The sequence below is a fragment of the Pimephales promelas genome, chromosome 7, assembly GCF_988280905.1.
Source record: "Pimephales promelas chromosome 7, fPimPro1.hap1.1, whole genome shotgun sequence".
NCBI classification, from domain to species: Eukaryota; Metazoa; Chordata; class Actinopteri; order Cypriniformes; family Leuciscidae; genus Pimephales; species Pimephales promelas.
In genome coordinates, this window is record NC_142775.1 from 40,055,040 (window position 1) to 40,070,400 (window position 15,361).

A 15,361-nucleotide genomic window follows, 5' to 3' on the forward strand; every position below is an offset into this window, starting at 1 on the left:
CTAAATTAACACTGAACTGAATCAACCCTAAACTAAATTAACACTGAACTGAATCAACCCTGAACTGAATCAACCCTGAACTAAATCAACACTGAACTGAATCAACCCTGAATTAAATCAACCCTGAACTAAATTAACACTGAACTGAATCAACCCTGAACTGAATCAACCCTGAACTAAATCAACCCTGGACTAAATCAACCCTGAACTGAATCAACCCAGAACTGAATCAACCCTGAACTAAATCAACACTGAACTGAATCAACCCTGAATTAAATCAACCCTGAACTAAATTAACACTGAACTGAATCAACCCTGAACTGAATCAACCCTGAACTAAATCAACCCTGGACTAAATCAACCCTGAACTGAATCAACCCAGAACTGAATCAACACTGAACTGAATTAACCCTGAACTAAATCAACCCTGGACTAAATCAACCCTGGACTAAATCAACCCTGAACTGAATTAACACTGAACTGAATCAACACTGAACTGAATTAACCCTGAACTAAATCAACCCTGGACTAAATCAACACTGAACTGAATTAACACTGAACTGAATCAACCCTGAACTGAATCAACCCTGAACTAAATCAACCCTGGACTAAATCAACCCTGAACTGAATTAACACTGAACTGAATCAACACTGAACTGAATTAACCCTGAACTAAATTAACACTGAACTGAATCAACCCTGAACTGAATCAACCCTGAACTAAATCAACCCTGGACTAAATAAACCCTGAACTGAATCAACCCAGAACTGAATCAACACTGAACTGAATTAACCCTGAACTAAATCAACCCTGGACTAAATCAACCCTGAACTGAATTAACACTGAACTGAATCAACACTGAACTGAATTAACCCTGAACTAAATCAACCCTGGACTAAATCAACACTGAACTGAATTAACACTGAACTGAATCAACCCCGAACTGAATCAACCCTGAACTGAATCAACCCTGAACTAAATCAACACCGAAATGAATCAATCAACCCTGAACTAAATTAACACTGAACTGATTCAACCCTGAACTGAATCAACCCTGAACTAAATCAACCCTGAACTAAATTAACACTGAACTGAATCGACCCTGAACTAAATCAACACTGAACTGAATCAACCCTGAACTAAATCAACACTGAACTGAATCAACCCTGAACTAAATCAACACTGAACTATATCAACCCTGAACTGAATCAACCCTGAACTGATTCAACCCTGAACTGAATCAACCCTGAACTAAATCAACACTGAACTAAATCAACACCGAAATGAATCAATCAACCCTGAACTAAATTAACACTGAACTGATTCAACCCTGAACTGAATCAACCCTGAACTGAATCAACCCTGAACTAAATTAACACTGAACTGAATCGACCCTGAACTAAATCAACACTGAACTGAATCAACCCTGAACTAAATCAACACTGAACTGAATCAACCCTGAACTAAATCAACACTGAACTATATCAACCCTGAACTGAATCAACCCTGAACTGATTCAACCCTGAACTGAATCAACCCTGAACTAAATCAACACTGAACTATATCAACCCTGAACTGAATCAACCCTGAACTAAATCAACCCTGGACTAAATCAACACTGAACTATATCAACCCTGAACTGAATCAACCCTGAACTGAATCAACCCTGAACTGAATCAACCCTGAACTAAATAAACACTGAACTGAATCAACCCTGAACTAAATCAACCCTGAACTAAATCAACCCTGAACTGAATCAACCCAGAACTGAATCAACCCTAGACCGAATCAACCCTCAAATAAATCAACCCTGGACTGAATCAACCCTGCACTCAATCAACCCTGGACTGAATCAACCCTGAACTGAATCGAACTGAATAATGACAATAGCTTTATAAAAGCTGCTTTACAGCTGAATTTGAATTTGTCTCATATTTGATAAAGTTTGCATCATTGATCATTATTTTCCCTTTAATTACTGTGATGCTTCTTTGAAACAATCTTTATAGTAAAGCACTATAGAAATAAAGCAGACTTGACATATTGTATTTCATGCGTTTACGTTGTTATTTTTATGCATGATGTATTTGATGTTTATGCATAGTGTTCTGCATTGTATGTAAGAAAGGTGCTCTATAAATGCAGTTTATTGTTATTATCATTTAATAATCACTCATTAAGAGCTTTAATGCAACTGCTGATCTAAATCATTAAAGACACTTTAACCACAAACACCACCATCTATATTTCTGGCATCCTCAGTTCCGCTTTACTTATTTTCACTGTCTTTCTCGCACATCAACTTCCCCTTTAGAGGAGGAAGTATATTAGAATGAAAACCCTGCTGCTGATTGGCTGGATGGAAGGAAATATTCAAATGAGGCCGATACAACAGATGGTTCACTGTCTCTCTGAAGCCATTTGGCCTTAAATACTATCACACAATATGTTTTTCCATATCATTAAATATTGATATTTGTCATGATATTTATTTCATAACATTACTGGGAAAGGAAATGTATTCGGTAGAATTTGGTACTTGGTAGAGAATTAAAAGTAAACTCCACAATTTAAGCTATATAATAAGATATCAAATGTCTAAATTAAAACATGAAAGAAAAAAATATATTGTTTATATGACATTCCTTAAAAAAAAATCAGAAATATCTTAATAAATTGTATAATAATAATGAAATATTTTACTAAATTGTATAATAATTAATTAATGTTTTAATAAATTGTTATATTATTTATTATAATTATTACTTTAAGAAGTACATTTTACTATACAATAGTAATATATTTCTGTCAAAAACATTTCATTTTAAACCAAACATTTTCGTGGCATGCGCCTGAATGATGCGCTGGATGTACGATAAATATTACTTAAAAGTGTGTTTTTTCTTTTTTTCCTGATAAATATTGGATCATCCCCCAGCCCAAATGTCACAGATTCAGAATATCACAATTTTTTATTAATTTTATATCAATGTTTCAAAATTCTAAAACTTTAGTTTATTTCCAAGTCGGCATGAAACGTGAATTTTAATGTTTTTTTTTCTTTCCTGTTGTGTCGTATATTCAAGTGAAGCGGCTTCGGGAACCAAAACAAATGTGGGCGGGGCTTGATTTTGTCTGTGGGAATTGATTGGATGGTTGTGGTCTGCTATTGGTGGATCTCATGTGAGTGACAGGTTGCCCCGCCCTCACCCACATCATCAGAGAAGAGAAGAGGGAGGGGAAGTTATTTAGATTCAAGATTACACAGATAAATTATTTGTAATAAATACACCAATATTACATGAAAAATCTGAATTATCAATTTTGATTGAATTGTAACTGTGATTTCAGACTTTTGGAGCCCACTGTACATGTGCAATGTGTGCTAAGCTAATGTATATAGTGTATATGTGAAGCAGATGTAAACCTCTTGGTGATGTTTGTGGACTCCTGCAGCGATTGGTCGAGCGTGAGTCCTCCACTGTCCAGCAGTCGACGAAGGGCGATATCAGCCAGCTGACACATGACCTTCATCACCTCGTCCACTTCCAGAAACATGGAGAACTCTCTCTGTTTCCGTCTCGTGTGAACGCGGATCACGTCCGTCAGCAAACCCACCGACACGCGTTCCAGCCGCGTCACTTCAGCCCAGGGAACTAGCAGCTTCACTGCGCACAAAACAGCAAGTTTATTTAATAGCACACGAGTCAAAGTGCTTTACATAGAGAGGAAATAATCACAAAATTAAAGCAAGGAAAATTGAGTGAGTGTGTGAGTTAGTGAGTGAGTGAGTTATTGAGTGAGTGAGTGAGTGAGTGAGTGAGTGTGTGAGTGACTGAGTGAGTGAGTCAGTGAGTGAGTGTGTGTGTGTGTGTGTGAGTTATTGAGTGAGTGAGTGAGTGAGTGAGTGTGTGAGTGACTGAGTGAGTGAGTCAGTGAGTGAGTGTGTGTGTGTGTGTGAGTGAGTGAGTGACTGAGTGAGTCAGTGAGTGAGTGAGTGATTGAGTCAGAGAGTGAGTGAGTGAGTGAGAGAGTGAGTGAATGAGTGAGTGAGTGAGTGATTGAGTTATTGAGTGAGTGAGTGAGTGAGTGAGTGAGTGAGTGTGTGAGTGAGTGTGTGTGTGTGTGTGTGTGTGTGTGTGTGAGTGAGTGAGTGAGTGACTGAGTGAGTCAGTGAGTGAGTGAGTGAGTGAGTGTGTGTGTGTGTGTGTGTGTGTGTGAGTGAGTGATTGAGTCAGTGAGTGAGTGAGTGAGTGTGTGTGTGTGTGTGTGTGTGTGTGTGTGTGTGTGAGTGAGTGAGTGATTGAGTCAGTGAGTGAGTGAGTGAGTGAGAGAGTGAGTGAATGAGTGAGTGATCGAGTGAGTGAGTGAGTGATTGAGTTATTGAGTGAGTGAGTGAGTGAGTGAGTGAGTGAGTGTGTGAGTGAGTGAGTGTGTGTGTGTGTGTGTGTGTGTGTGTGTGTGAGTGAGTGAGTGACTGAGTGAGTCAGTGAGTGAGTGAGTGAGTGAGTGAGTGTGTGTGTGTGTGTGTGAGTGAGTGAGTGAGTGAGTGAGTGAGTGAGAGAGAGAGTGAGTGAGTGAGTGAATGAGTGAGTGATTGAGTGAGTGCGTGATTGAGTGAGTGATCGAGTGAGTGAGTGAGTGAGTGAGAGAGAGTGAGTGAATGAGTGACTGAGTGAGTGATTGAGTCAGTGAGTGAGTGAGAGAGTCAGTGAGTGAGTGAGTGAGTGTGTGTGTGTGTGTGTGTGTGTGTGTGTGTGTGAGTGAGTGAATGAGTGAGTGATTGAGTGAGTGATTGAGTGAGTGCGTGATTGAGTGAGTGATTGAGTCAGTGAGTGAGTGAGAGAGAGAGTGAGTGAGTGAGTGAGTGAGTGAATGAGTGAGTGATTGAGTGAGTGCGTGATTGAGTGAGTGATCGAGTGAGTGAGTGAGTGAGTGAGAGAGAGAGTGAGTGATTGAGTCAGTGAGAGAGAGAGAGAGTGAGTGAGTGACTGAGTGAGTGATTGAGTCAGTGAGTGAGTGAGAGAGTCAGTGAGTGAGTGAGTGAGTGAGTGTGTGTGTGTGTGTGTGTGTGTGTGAGTGAGTGAATGAGTGAGTGATTGAGTGAGTGATTGAGTGAGTGCGTGATTGAGTGAGTGATTGAGTCAGTGAGTGAGTGAGAGAGAGAGTGAGTGAGTGAGTGAGTGAGTGAGTGAATGAGTGAGTGATTGAGTGAGTGCGTGATTGAGTGAGTGATCGAGTGAGTGAGTGAGTGAGTGAGAGAGAGAGTGAGTGATTGAGTCAGTGAGAGAGAGAGAGAGTGAGTGAGTGACTGAGTGAGTGATTGAGTCAGTGAGTGAGTGAGAGAGTCAGTGAGTGAGTGAGTGAGAGAGAGAGTGAGTGAGTGAGTGAGTGAGTGAATGAGTGAGTGAGTGAGAGAGTCAGTGAGTGAGAGAGAGAGTGAGTGAGTGAGTGAATGAGTGAGAGAGTGAGTGAGTAAGTGAGTGAGCGACTGACTGAGTGAGTGAGTGTGTTAGAGAGTGAGTGAGTGAGTGAGTGACTGAGTGAGTGAGTGTGTTAGAGAGTGAGTGAGTGAGTGAGCGACTGACTGAGTGAGTGAGTGTGTTAGAGAGTGAGTGAGTGAGTGAGTGACTGAGTGAGTGAGTGATTGAGTCAGTGATTGAGTCAGTGAGTGAGAGAGTGAGTGAGTGAGTGATTGACTGAGTGAATGATGTGATTTTTCAGGATTCTTTGCCGAACAGGAAGTTCTCACCCTCTTTGCCCAGTAGGAAGGAGTAGAAGGCGATGTGGTTGGTGGTGAGGTAAAGCGAGCCCTGGCGTGGGACGTGACCCTTCCAGCAACAGCAGGAGTGATGCGAGACCAGCTTCTCTCGCTGAGGGAGGCCGAAGCGCTGCTCGAACCGCGCCAGGTCTTCCCGGAAGCGTGCCGGATCATCCTCGCCGGCAGCCGGGCCGCCCAGAACCTCCTCAGCGATTAATCCCTGTGAATGTGCATCAAAATATCAAGATAATTAGAGTCTGGGCTGAACTGAATGTCTCTAGAACCAGATCTGGGTGAAGAGATCACATGTGAACTGGACCTTTTTTTAAAATCCCGGTAAATTGGTTCTGGCAATTCACCAGTATGGGAAGCAGTGACATTTGCAGTAAATCACCGTTTGTGAACAAGAGCTGCACGATTCTGGATAAATTGAGAATTATGATTTATTATGTTTCACACAGAGATCACGATTCTCCAGAATAACTAGTAATTCTGACAAAATGTTAATGGCTGCAGTCTATTTAAAATGTTTAATTAATCTGAATTATAATGATTCAATGACTACTTGTTTGAATACTGTATAAATCAGTGTTTTTCAACGACTCTCTTGAATGAATGATTCAATGACTCATTTTTAACAGTCACTTGTCGCCACCTACTGGTGTAATGATGTAATCAATCTTTATTTGAAGCGGCATGTTACTTCGCCACGTATTTGTAGCACAAATACACAATGCTCCTTTAAACTGCAAGATTATTGTTATAAATATCTCAAATAATTGCGATTGGAAATAATAACCACAATCGAATGATTAATCAACAATCCTGGTAGAAAGGTCATTTCATTTCATTTAATTTTTTTTTTTTTATTAAGCACTTTTACACAACTGGTCATTAAACAAAGTGCTGTAAAAAAAATAGAGAGACACAAACACACAGACATTAACGCCACGGTTAAGTGACGACGAAATGAACACCTCAGCTAGAAAAGCCTACAAGAGCAGCTGCTATACCCCGTTAAATGCTAAATCTAAAAGGTATTTCTTAAGCTTTTGTTTAAAAACAGTTAATTTAGCTTCCAATCTAATAGAAAGAGGTCATCATTCCAGAGTTTTGGAGCAATCGCTACAAAAGCTCGATTACCAAATCTCCGTTTTGTTCTTGGAGTCGTTAAAACCAGCTCGTCAGCTGACCTCAAAGACCGTTTTGGTTCATATTTCTTAATCAGATTTACCAAATCCAATGGAGCCGAGCCATGCAGACTGGGGTAATATGATCTCTCTCTTACGAGTACCTGTCAAAACTCTCGCAGCTGCATTTTGGACCAATTGTAAGCGATAAATCAATGATTTATTTATGTTTTTCTATAAATAAATTTTTCTTATTTATGTTAAGTTTTTCGAGATCACACAAGGTCAAAAATGGGTTCACCTTCGCTTTTAATCTGAAATGATAAAAACATGGCAAGGTCTGTGCATGACTGTACCTTCACTTTGCCCAGTACAAAACTTGCCGCGTCGTCTTTGTTCTCAAACACGGCCATGTACGGCAGAATGTTCTGATCCAGCCATCTCCAGTGTTTCTGCACCTCCTCTATCGCGGCTCCTGCAAACACACACAGTGAATACATGACATGCTCGTATTTATGACGGGAGTGTTTCACACGAGTGCGAGAGATGAAAACACACTCTCACCGCTGGCTATGACCCAGCTGACCTGCGACCCGGGAACGTGCAGAACAATCCGGAACGGAGCCGCTCGCGCATTCGAGTCCAACACAGTGTCCAACGCGCCCACCAGCAAACCTGCAATACACACAGACCATATAGATTATAAGGGTTTGATGCTTAATCCCTTTTTTCTTCCAAGGAGCATGTGATCCTAAGTTTAAAAATGAAAATTGAATCCCTAAGGTAGTTTGGGTGGTTGCTAGGGAGTTGCTAGGGTGTTCTAGGGTAAGCAGCTTTGGAACAATCTACATTGTTAAAAGGACTATATAAATGAAGATGACTTGACTTGTTCTGAGTTGTTGCTAGGAAGTTGCTAAGGTGTTCTTGGTGGTTGCTATGGTATTTAGGGTGGTTGCTAAGGCGTTTCTAGGCGGTTAATAGGGGGTTTAGTGCAGTTGCTAAGGTATTTTTGGTGATTGCAATGGTGTAACTAGGTGGTCGGTAGTTGTCACAGATGGTTACTATGAAGTTTTTATTGCTAAGGTGTTCTGGGTGGTTGCTAGGGTGTTCTAGGGTGCTAGGGTAAGCAGCTTTGGAACAATCTACATTGTTAAAAGCACTATATAAATGAAGATGACTTGACTTGTTCTGAGTGGTTGCTAGGAAGTTGCTAAGGTGTTCTTGGTGGTTGCTAGGGTATTTAGGGTGGTTGCTAAGGCGTTTCTAGGCAGTTGCTAGGGGGTTTAGTGCAGTTGCTAAGGTATTTTTGGTGATTGCAATGTTGTAACTAGGTGGTCGGTAGTTGTCACAGAAGGTTACTATGGAGTTTTTATTGCTAAGGTGTTCTTGGTGGTTGCTAGGGAGTTGCTAGGGTGTTCTATTTAGGGTGCTAGGGTAAGCAGCTTTGGAACAATCTACATTGTTAAAAGCACTATATAAAGGAAGATGACTTGACTTGTTCTGAGTGGTTGCTAGGCAGTTGCTAAGGTGTTCGCTAGGGTATTTAGGGTGGTTGCTAAGGAGTTTCTAGGCAGTTGCTAGGGGGTTTAGTGCAGTTGCTAGGGTATTTTTGGTGATTGCAATGGTGTTACTAGGTGGTCGGTAGTTGTCACAGATGGTTACTATGGAATTTTTATTGCTAAGGTGTTCTGGGTGGTTGCTATGGAGTTGCTAGGGTGTTCTAGGGTGCTAGGGTAAGCAGCTTTGGAACAATCTACATTGTTAAAACCACTATATAAATGAAGATGACTTTACTTGTTCCGAGTTGTTGCTAGGAAGTTGCTAAGGTGTTCTTGGTGGTTGCTAGGGTATTTAAGGTGGTTGCTAAGGCGTTTCTAGGTGGTTGCTAGGGGGTTTAGTGCAGTTGCTAAGGTATTTTTGGTGATTGCAATGGTGTAACTAGGTGGTTGGTAGTTGTCACAGATGGTTACTATGAAGTTTTTATTGCTAAGGTGTTCTGGGTGGTTGCTAGGGTGTTCTAGGGTGCTAGGGTAAGCAGCTTTGGAAAAATCTTCATTGTTAAAACCACTATATAAATGAAGATGACTTGACTTGTTCTGAGTTGTTGCTAGGAAGTTGCTAAGATGTTCTTGGTGGTTGCTAGGGTATTTAAGGTGGTTGCTAAGGCGTTTCTAGGTGGTTGCTAGGGGGTTTAGTGCAGTTGCTAAGGTATTTTGGTGATTGCAATGGTGTAACTAGGTGGTCGGTAGTTGTCACAGATGGTTACTATGGAGTTTTTAATGCTAAGGTGTTCTGGGTGGTTGCTAGGGAGTTGCTAGGGTGCTAGGGTAAGCAGCTTTGGAACAATCTACATTGTTAAAAGCACTATATAAATGAAGATGTCTTGACTTGTTTTGAATGGTTGCTAGGAAGTTGCTAAGGTGTTCTTGGTGGTTGCTAGGGTATTTAGGGTGGTTGCTAAGGCATTTCTAGGCGGTTGCTATGTGGTTTAGTGCAGTTGCTAAGGTATTTTTGGTGATTGCAATGGTGTAACTACTAGATGGTCGGTAGTTGTCACAGATGGTTACTATAGAGTTTTTATTGCTAAGATGTTCTGGGTGGTTGCTAGGGAGTTGCTAGGGTGTGCTCGGGTAAGCAGCTTTGGAATAATCTACATTGTTAAAAGCGCTATAGAAATGAACATGACTTGACTTGTTCTGGGTGGTATATATACACACACACAAGGACCTGTAGGAACTATTTTTATTTGCACACATGCTGCTAAATAGATTTGAAAGTTCACACACACACACACACACACACACACACACACACACACACACACACACACACACACACACCTATTTCTAATCACACATGCAAGTGAAACTCTTGCACTTTTGAGCCCTGCATCACACACACAGAAAGACAACATAAACAGTATCAGCATTTTATATTAATGCAGATGATATTAATGCAACTTCTATATTAATGCAGCTTGTGTCTGTTTACAGGTGCACATCTGTGGCCGTCCCTGTGCACTGCATGAGTTATCAGTTTAAGTCATACTTCACATGACCTGTTTTAACATCAGCACGACAAAGTTTCTCTTTCCTATTTGAGCTGCACACCCGAATGCAAACGAGACAAGAACACATGAGTGGAGCAGCAGCCGCTGATAACATCGCAGATATAGCTCTCAGAAACACCGCAGATTAGAGTAAAGCCTGAGCTCACTCGAGTAAACACCTATGCTTGTGCAAAAACCTGAAAACATTTACATCATTATAGAGGCAATGCATGGCTTTCTATTGAGCTGCGAACAAACACACATGGCACGAGCAGTCAAGTGACTCTTACGAACTGATTCTTTTAGAGAATCATTTAAAAGACTCAGTCTGACAAACCCTTGATTGAATGAACTCACTGAATCCATTAATATTTTGCTAAAAAGTTAAAACTAGAGGAACTTGTTTTTATAATCCATGAAGTTACATTTAATATTTAGTAATATTATCGATTCTGACGATCACTGACGCCATCAGATGAGAACAAAACTAAGTGAATTGAACTGAATTATGGCACTATTGACTTCTGTAGCGCTAGATAAAATTGAATTTGTTTCATTGATGAACTTTGAATTGAATCAACACTGAAGTGAACTAAGCTGAATGGCACTATTGTCTTTTTTAGAGATGCTTTACAGCTGAATTGAATTCGTTTTACAATTGATGAACTTTGCACTTTGTTTATTACTGAACTTAGTTACTATGAAGCTGCTTTAAAACAGTCTCTATTGTATAGAAAAGACTGTGACTTGACATACTCAATGGTTTTAAATTGCATCATTGATTGTGAATTGATTATTTCAATCAGTGCTTAATAAGGAAGTCAAGTCAAGTCAAGTCAATTTATTTATAGAGCACAACATAAACACATTTGTTGATCCAAAGTGTTTTACAGACGGTCAAGAGAAAAAAAAAGAAAAACAATAATAATAACAGTAATAAAAAAAATAATTAAAGGAAGTCCTTTACTTACAAAACATTTGCTTTGCTTTGAATCAACTGCTGCTTCATCTGGTTAGTTGCAGCTGGCTGGTTTTGTTCATGGCTTACAACGCTTTATATTGATTCATATTTTGAAAAAAATGAATGAAAAGTGGCCGCTGACTGTATCAAATCACCTTTATAAAATACAGAATGTTTCAAAGCAGCTTCACAGGGATAAACTAACAATATATAACATGATATAGTACCTTTAGTATCTGTAAATTCAAATAATTAACAGTTTATATTTATATTTACCACATTTTTCTCCTTTTATTTAGAACATCTGGCCAAATGTTAGCTTAAGAATGTAGAAATATAAAATATTAATGAAATATAAACTTTGCAAAAACAAATGATTACAGGCCCATAGGAAGCACTTAAAAAGAAAATGGTGTTTCTGATTGTAAATCTAATTGCGTTCCTCAGTGAAAAATTCCACAAATGTCATTTTTGAAACTAGATATGTCCACATGTCACATGTCGACGCTCCTTAACGAGGCCATATAATGCCCTTTTAGAAAGTCTTATTAGGTTTTCATGCTTGAATGGGGTCATTCAAGTTAATGACACCACACTCAAAATGAAAATAAAGTTAATTACGAACCCCAGGATCTCTCTTTAACACGCTAATGCAAATCACATTCTCTCACACGGCTCTCGCGTCGGCTTTTAATGTATAATTTCCTCTCTGCAGGACATTTCCCAGCCGATAGAGAAGTATCAGCTATTGTGTGGAATAACAACAGCACCTGTTAAAGCACATTTGACTGAACATGAATATAGCAATATAGCGCAGCAAAATATGTAATGAGCATGAATGAGACAAGAACAGAGAAAGTACTCCTTATTCTGATGCTTAAAGGGTTAAATCACACAAAAATATCTTAATAATTTGTGTTCTGAAGATGAACGGAGGTCTAATTTCGTGTTGAGAAGCGTGTGAAGTTCTCTTTCAACAGCGCTGTGTGTGTACACAAGAGTCTGCAAACGCTCGATAAGCGCCTAATATTTGCCATTCCTGCTCCGAGAAAGAGAAAGAGAAGAAGACAAATAACCGGCTCTCCTGGAATGTGTCCCTGATCCGAACACAAACGTCCTCAGGGTCACGTGACTCATACCGTCCAGATCTGACATGGACGAGTTTAAAACACAGAACACTAATTGATTTATAAATGTCAAACAAACTCAAACTACTACTATGATAGTGACATTAAATCAATAAAACAAACCACGACAGTCACATAAGTGGCCTAAGTGGCTTGTGTTACAAGTATATAATGATGAAGGATTTCTGAAATTCAGGAATAAATGACATTTTAAAATTTCATTCGTTGAATGAACGAAATGACTCGAAAAAAGATCATCTGGGTGTCGTTTAAAGCTGCACTGAAACTCTCATTTGGACCTTGAACCGTTTGGTTCCCATTGAAGTCCATTATATGGAGAAAAATCCTGGAATGTTTTCATCAAAAACCTTAATTTCTTTTCCACTGAAGAAAGAAAGACATGGACATCTTGGATGACATGGGGATGAGTAAATTATCAGCAAAAGTTTTTTTAAAAGTGAACTAATGCTTTAAGAATATATTTCATCATCTACATGTATATTAAAATCACCAACAATTAGGACTTTATCTTATTTTAACTCTGATAGAAAGTCAAAATTCTTTGATAATATGTTATATCTCTAGCAGTTCGCCAGTAAGGTAAACGTTTCTATGGTAACAGCGAGTTGGACCAATCAGCAGACGTTGCTGCTACGCTTAGGATTGTGGGTAATGTAGTTTTTTTTTAGCTCATAGTCAATCTATCTCGGATGGTAATCTAAATATTAATCGAGAAATACTGTTGAGGAAGTTTTGGATCCCTACTCCGCGTTCCGGAAGCAGGAAGTGTGACATCGGCCCATTGATGACAATAAAGCACCTTTATTATTAAGAGTGTATTAAACATCACTGAGAGAGCATGTTTAATGGCTGTCAGCTACAGACACATTAAAGTGAAAGTACAAGCTGATGTTTGATCTCCTCAAAGTTAAACTGGTTTAAATAAAGTAAACTAGGCTACCCATGAAGCAAGAGAGCGTTGTTCAGCTCCACCAAACTTCAGTCATCTGTGTCCTCCCTGAAGTCGCAAAGACCTTTCACCTTAAAAACTGGAAAGAAAGAAAACTCCAGGAACGAATAAATCTCTATTGTTTTGTAACAGGGAATGTTTATTGGATGGATCTGCCTTCCTGTCTTCCCACATCTTTTCCACGCAAACTTTTGTAAAATCATAATTCGGACATAAATAGTCATATATATGACATACAAATCCAAAATAACAGAATAATTTCACATGTATCTAATAATTTGACTTTTTTATCTAATGATTAGGACTTGATATGTCATAATTTCAGCTTTTTAAACTCATAATTATCATCATTTTGACTTTATGTTGTAATTTTGGCTTTTTATGTCATCATTATGATGACTATCATGACATAATGTCATCATTTTGACTTCATATCATAATTCTCTTTATTATGACTTATGTTAGATATTAAATTAGTCATTAAATGTCATCACTTAGACTTTTAATGAAATGAATGTAAAATTATATTTTATATCACATTAATGTCATAATTTTTACTTGGAATGTGATAATTTTGACTTTTTTGTGCACTTTATTATGATTATGACTTAATTAGTACGTCATCCTCAGACATACTAAGTCATTTTAATGGCATACAAATCCAAAATTATCAACTTTATATAACAATTTCGACTTTTTATCTAATGATTATGACTTGGTATGTCATAATTTCAGCTTTTTAAACTAATTATGACATTAGTATGACTTTCTATCATAATTTTGACTTTTTACATCATTATGAAACCTATAATTTCGTCTTGTTTTATCAAAATTATGACTTAGTGCGTCATAATTTCGTCTTTTTGAGCGACAAGTAAGATTTACAATGGCTGTTTTTCATATGTGGTGCAAATATAGACTGTTTGTTTTGATATCGTCCATGTAACGTTAGTTCTCCTGGATGGAAAACCAGGATGCAACTGTTCAGATCTAGACAAAAGACTGAACTTTACTTTAGAGCGAGTGTTTATGAGCCCAAAGCAGGCAGTTCTCGCCAATCATATTCTGCCATGTTATGATTATCATCATCACCTATATGTTCGGACTCACCTGTGATTTTCCCCCCGGTGTCTCCGTGTCCTCTTCGGTGCTGCAGTTGGAAATAACCGTTGGATTTGTCCGTAACCCAAAGCTTGAGCGCGTTTTTCAGCACAACTTCTTCAGGAGTGATCCACATCCTCACACACACACACACGGCTTGTGTTGTTGTTTCTTGTACACACTCGCAGGCTCATATTCCGCCCATAACTACAGTTCCTCTTTAAGGCGAATGTTTATTTCCGCTTTTTTTCCAGCCTTTCCTGCTCGCGGTTCCGGCGAAGGAAGTTTCATTTCACGAATGTCCTCCTTCACGTATTAATATATCACGAAAAGCTAGTATCTGCTGATCGGTGTGCAGACTGACAGGAATTCTCGACGCTTTTTTTATTGTATTAACTGATAATTAACTTAAATTTCACAAACATACTGTCACTATTACCTGACAGACTTCAGTGAGAATCAAAGCGCGCCGCGGCTCCAATCAGGAAAACTCTCTACCTGTCAATCATTTGCGCGCTCGCGTTTGCTGACCTGTATCTGAGGGCGGGGCGATAACGGGACTCTTTTCATAGACTGATGCACAGTCTATGGTTTTAGAGCCGTTCAGAGCCACAAGGACACCCACATGATATCTATCTGGTTTTAACCAAGTGGCAACCTGTCTGTCTCTCTTTACAGCAAAAAAAAAAGTGTTTACAGCCTGGTGCAAAAAGTGTTTTTGGTCTATAGCTATTTTTCCCTTCATGACAGCTGTGAGAGAGGTGAATTTTTGTGTAATATTTAAAGGGATAGTTCACTTTGAAATTAATTTTTGGTATGTTTTAGCTTACCTCAAGGGCATCCAAGATGTAGGTGTCTTTGTTTCCGCAGTAGTTTCAGTTTTGTTATTTTAATGTCAAACCCTTCCTGTCTGTCAGTCATATAATGGAGGTCTATGGTCACCACCTCAAATGTGTACCGTCAATGTGTACTTTCATTTACGAGTCATAGATCATGTTTAATTTGGTCTTCTCTGTGCATGCTCTTTGAGGTGGTGACCATAGACCTGCATTATGACTGACAGACTGATATCAGTCATATTATGTGTGTGTGCTGATGGACTGATTTGACCTAAAAATATCAAAATTGAAACTACTGCGGAAACAAAGACACCTACATCTTGGACGCCCTTGCGGTAAGATAAAACATACAAAAAATTAATTTCAAAGTGAACTATCTAGTTAATATATATATATATATATATATATATATATATATATAT

The 15,361-nt window shown here is 38.9% G+C and overlaps 1 protein-coding gene across 1 annotated transcript in view; it reads right to left on the bottom strand.

The window, feature by feature from the left end:
- Positions 1-14,603, bottom strand: part of tbc1d8 (TBC1 domain family member 8) — a 38,447-nt gene extending 23,844 nt beyond the window's left edge. The window contains exons 1-5 of the mRNA XM_039683360.2: positions 14,110-14,603; positions 7,457-7,567; positions 7,249-7,367; positions 5,754-5,982; positions 3,429-3,669 (exon numbers count right to left, since the gene is read on the bottom strand). Coding sequence (XP_039539294.2) covers positions 3,429-3,669; positions 5,754-5,982; positions 7,249-7,367; positions 7,457-7,567; positions 14,110-14,236 — 827 coding nt within the window. The 5' untranslated portion in view covers positions 14,237-14,603. The remainder of the gene's footprint in view (positions 1-3,428; positions 3,670-5,753; positions 5,983-7,248; positions 7,368-7,456; positions 7,568-14,109) is intronic.
- Between the last annotated feature and the right edge of the window lie 758 nt (positions 14,604-15,361).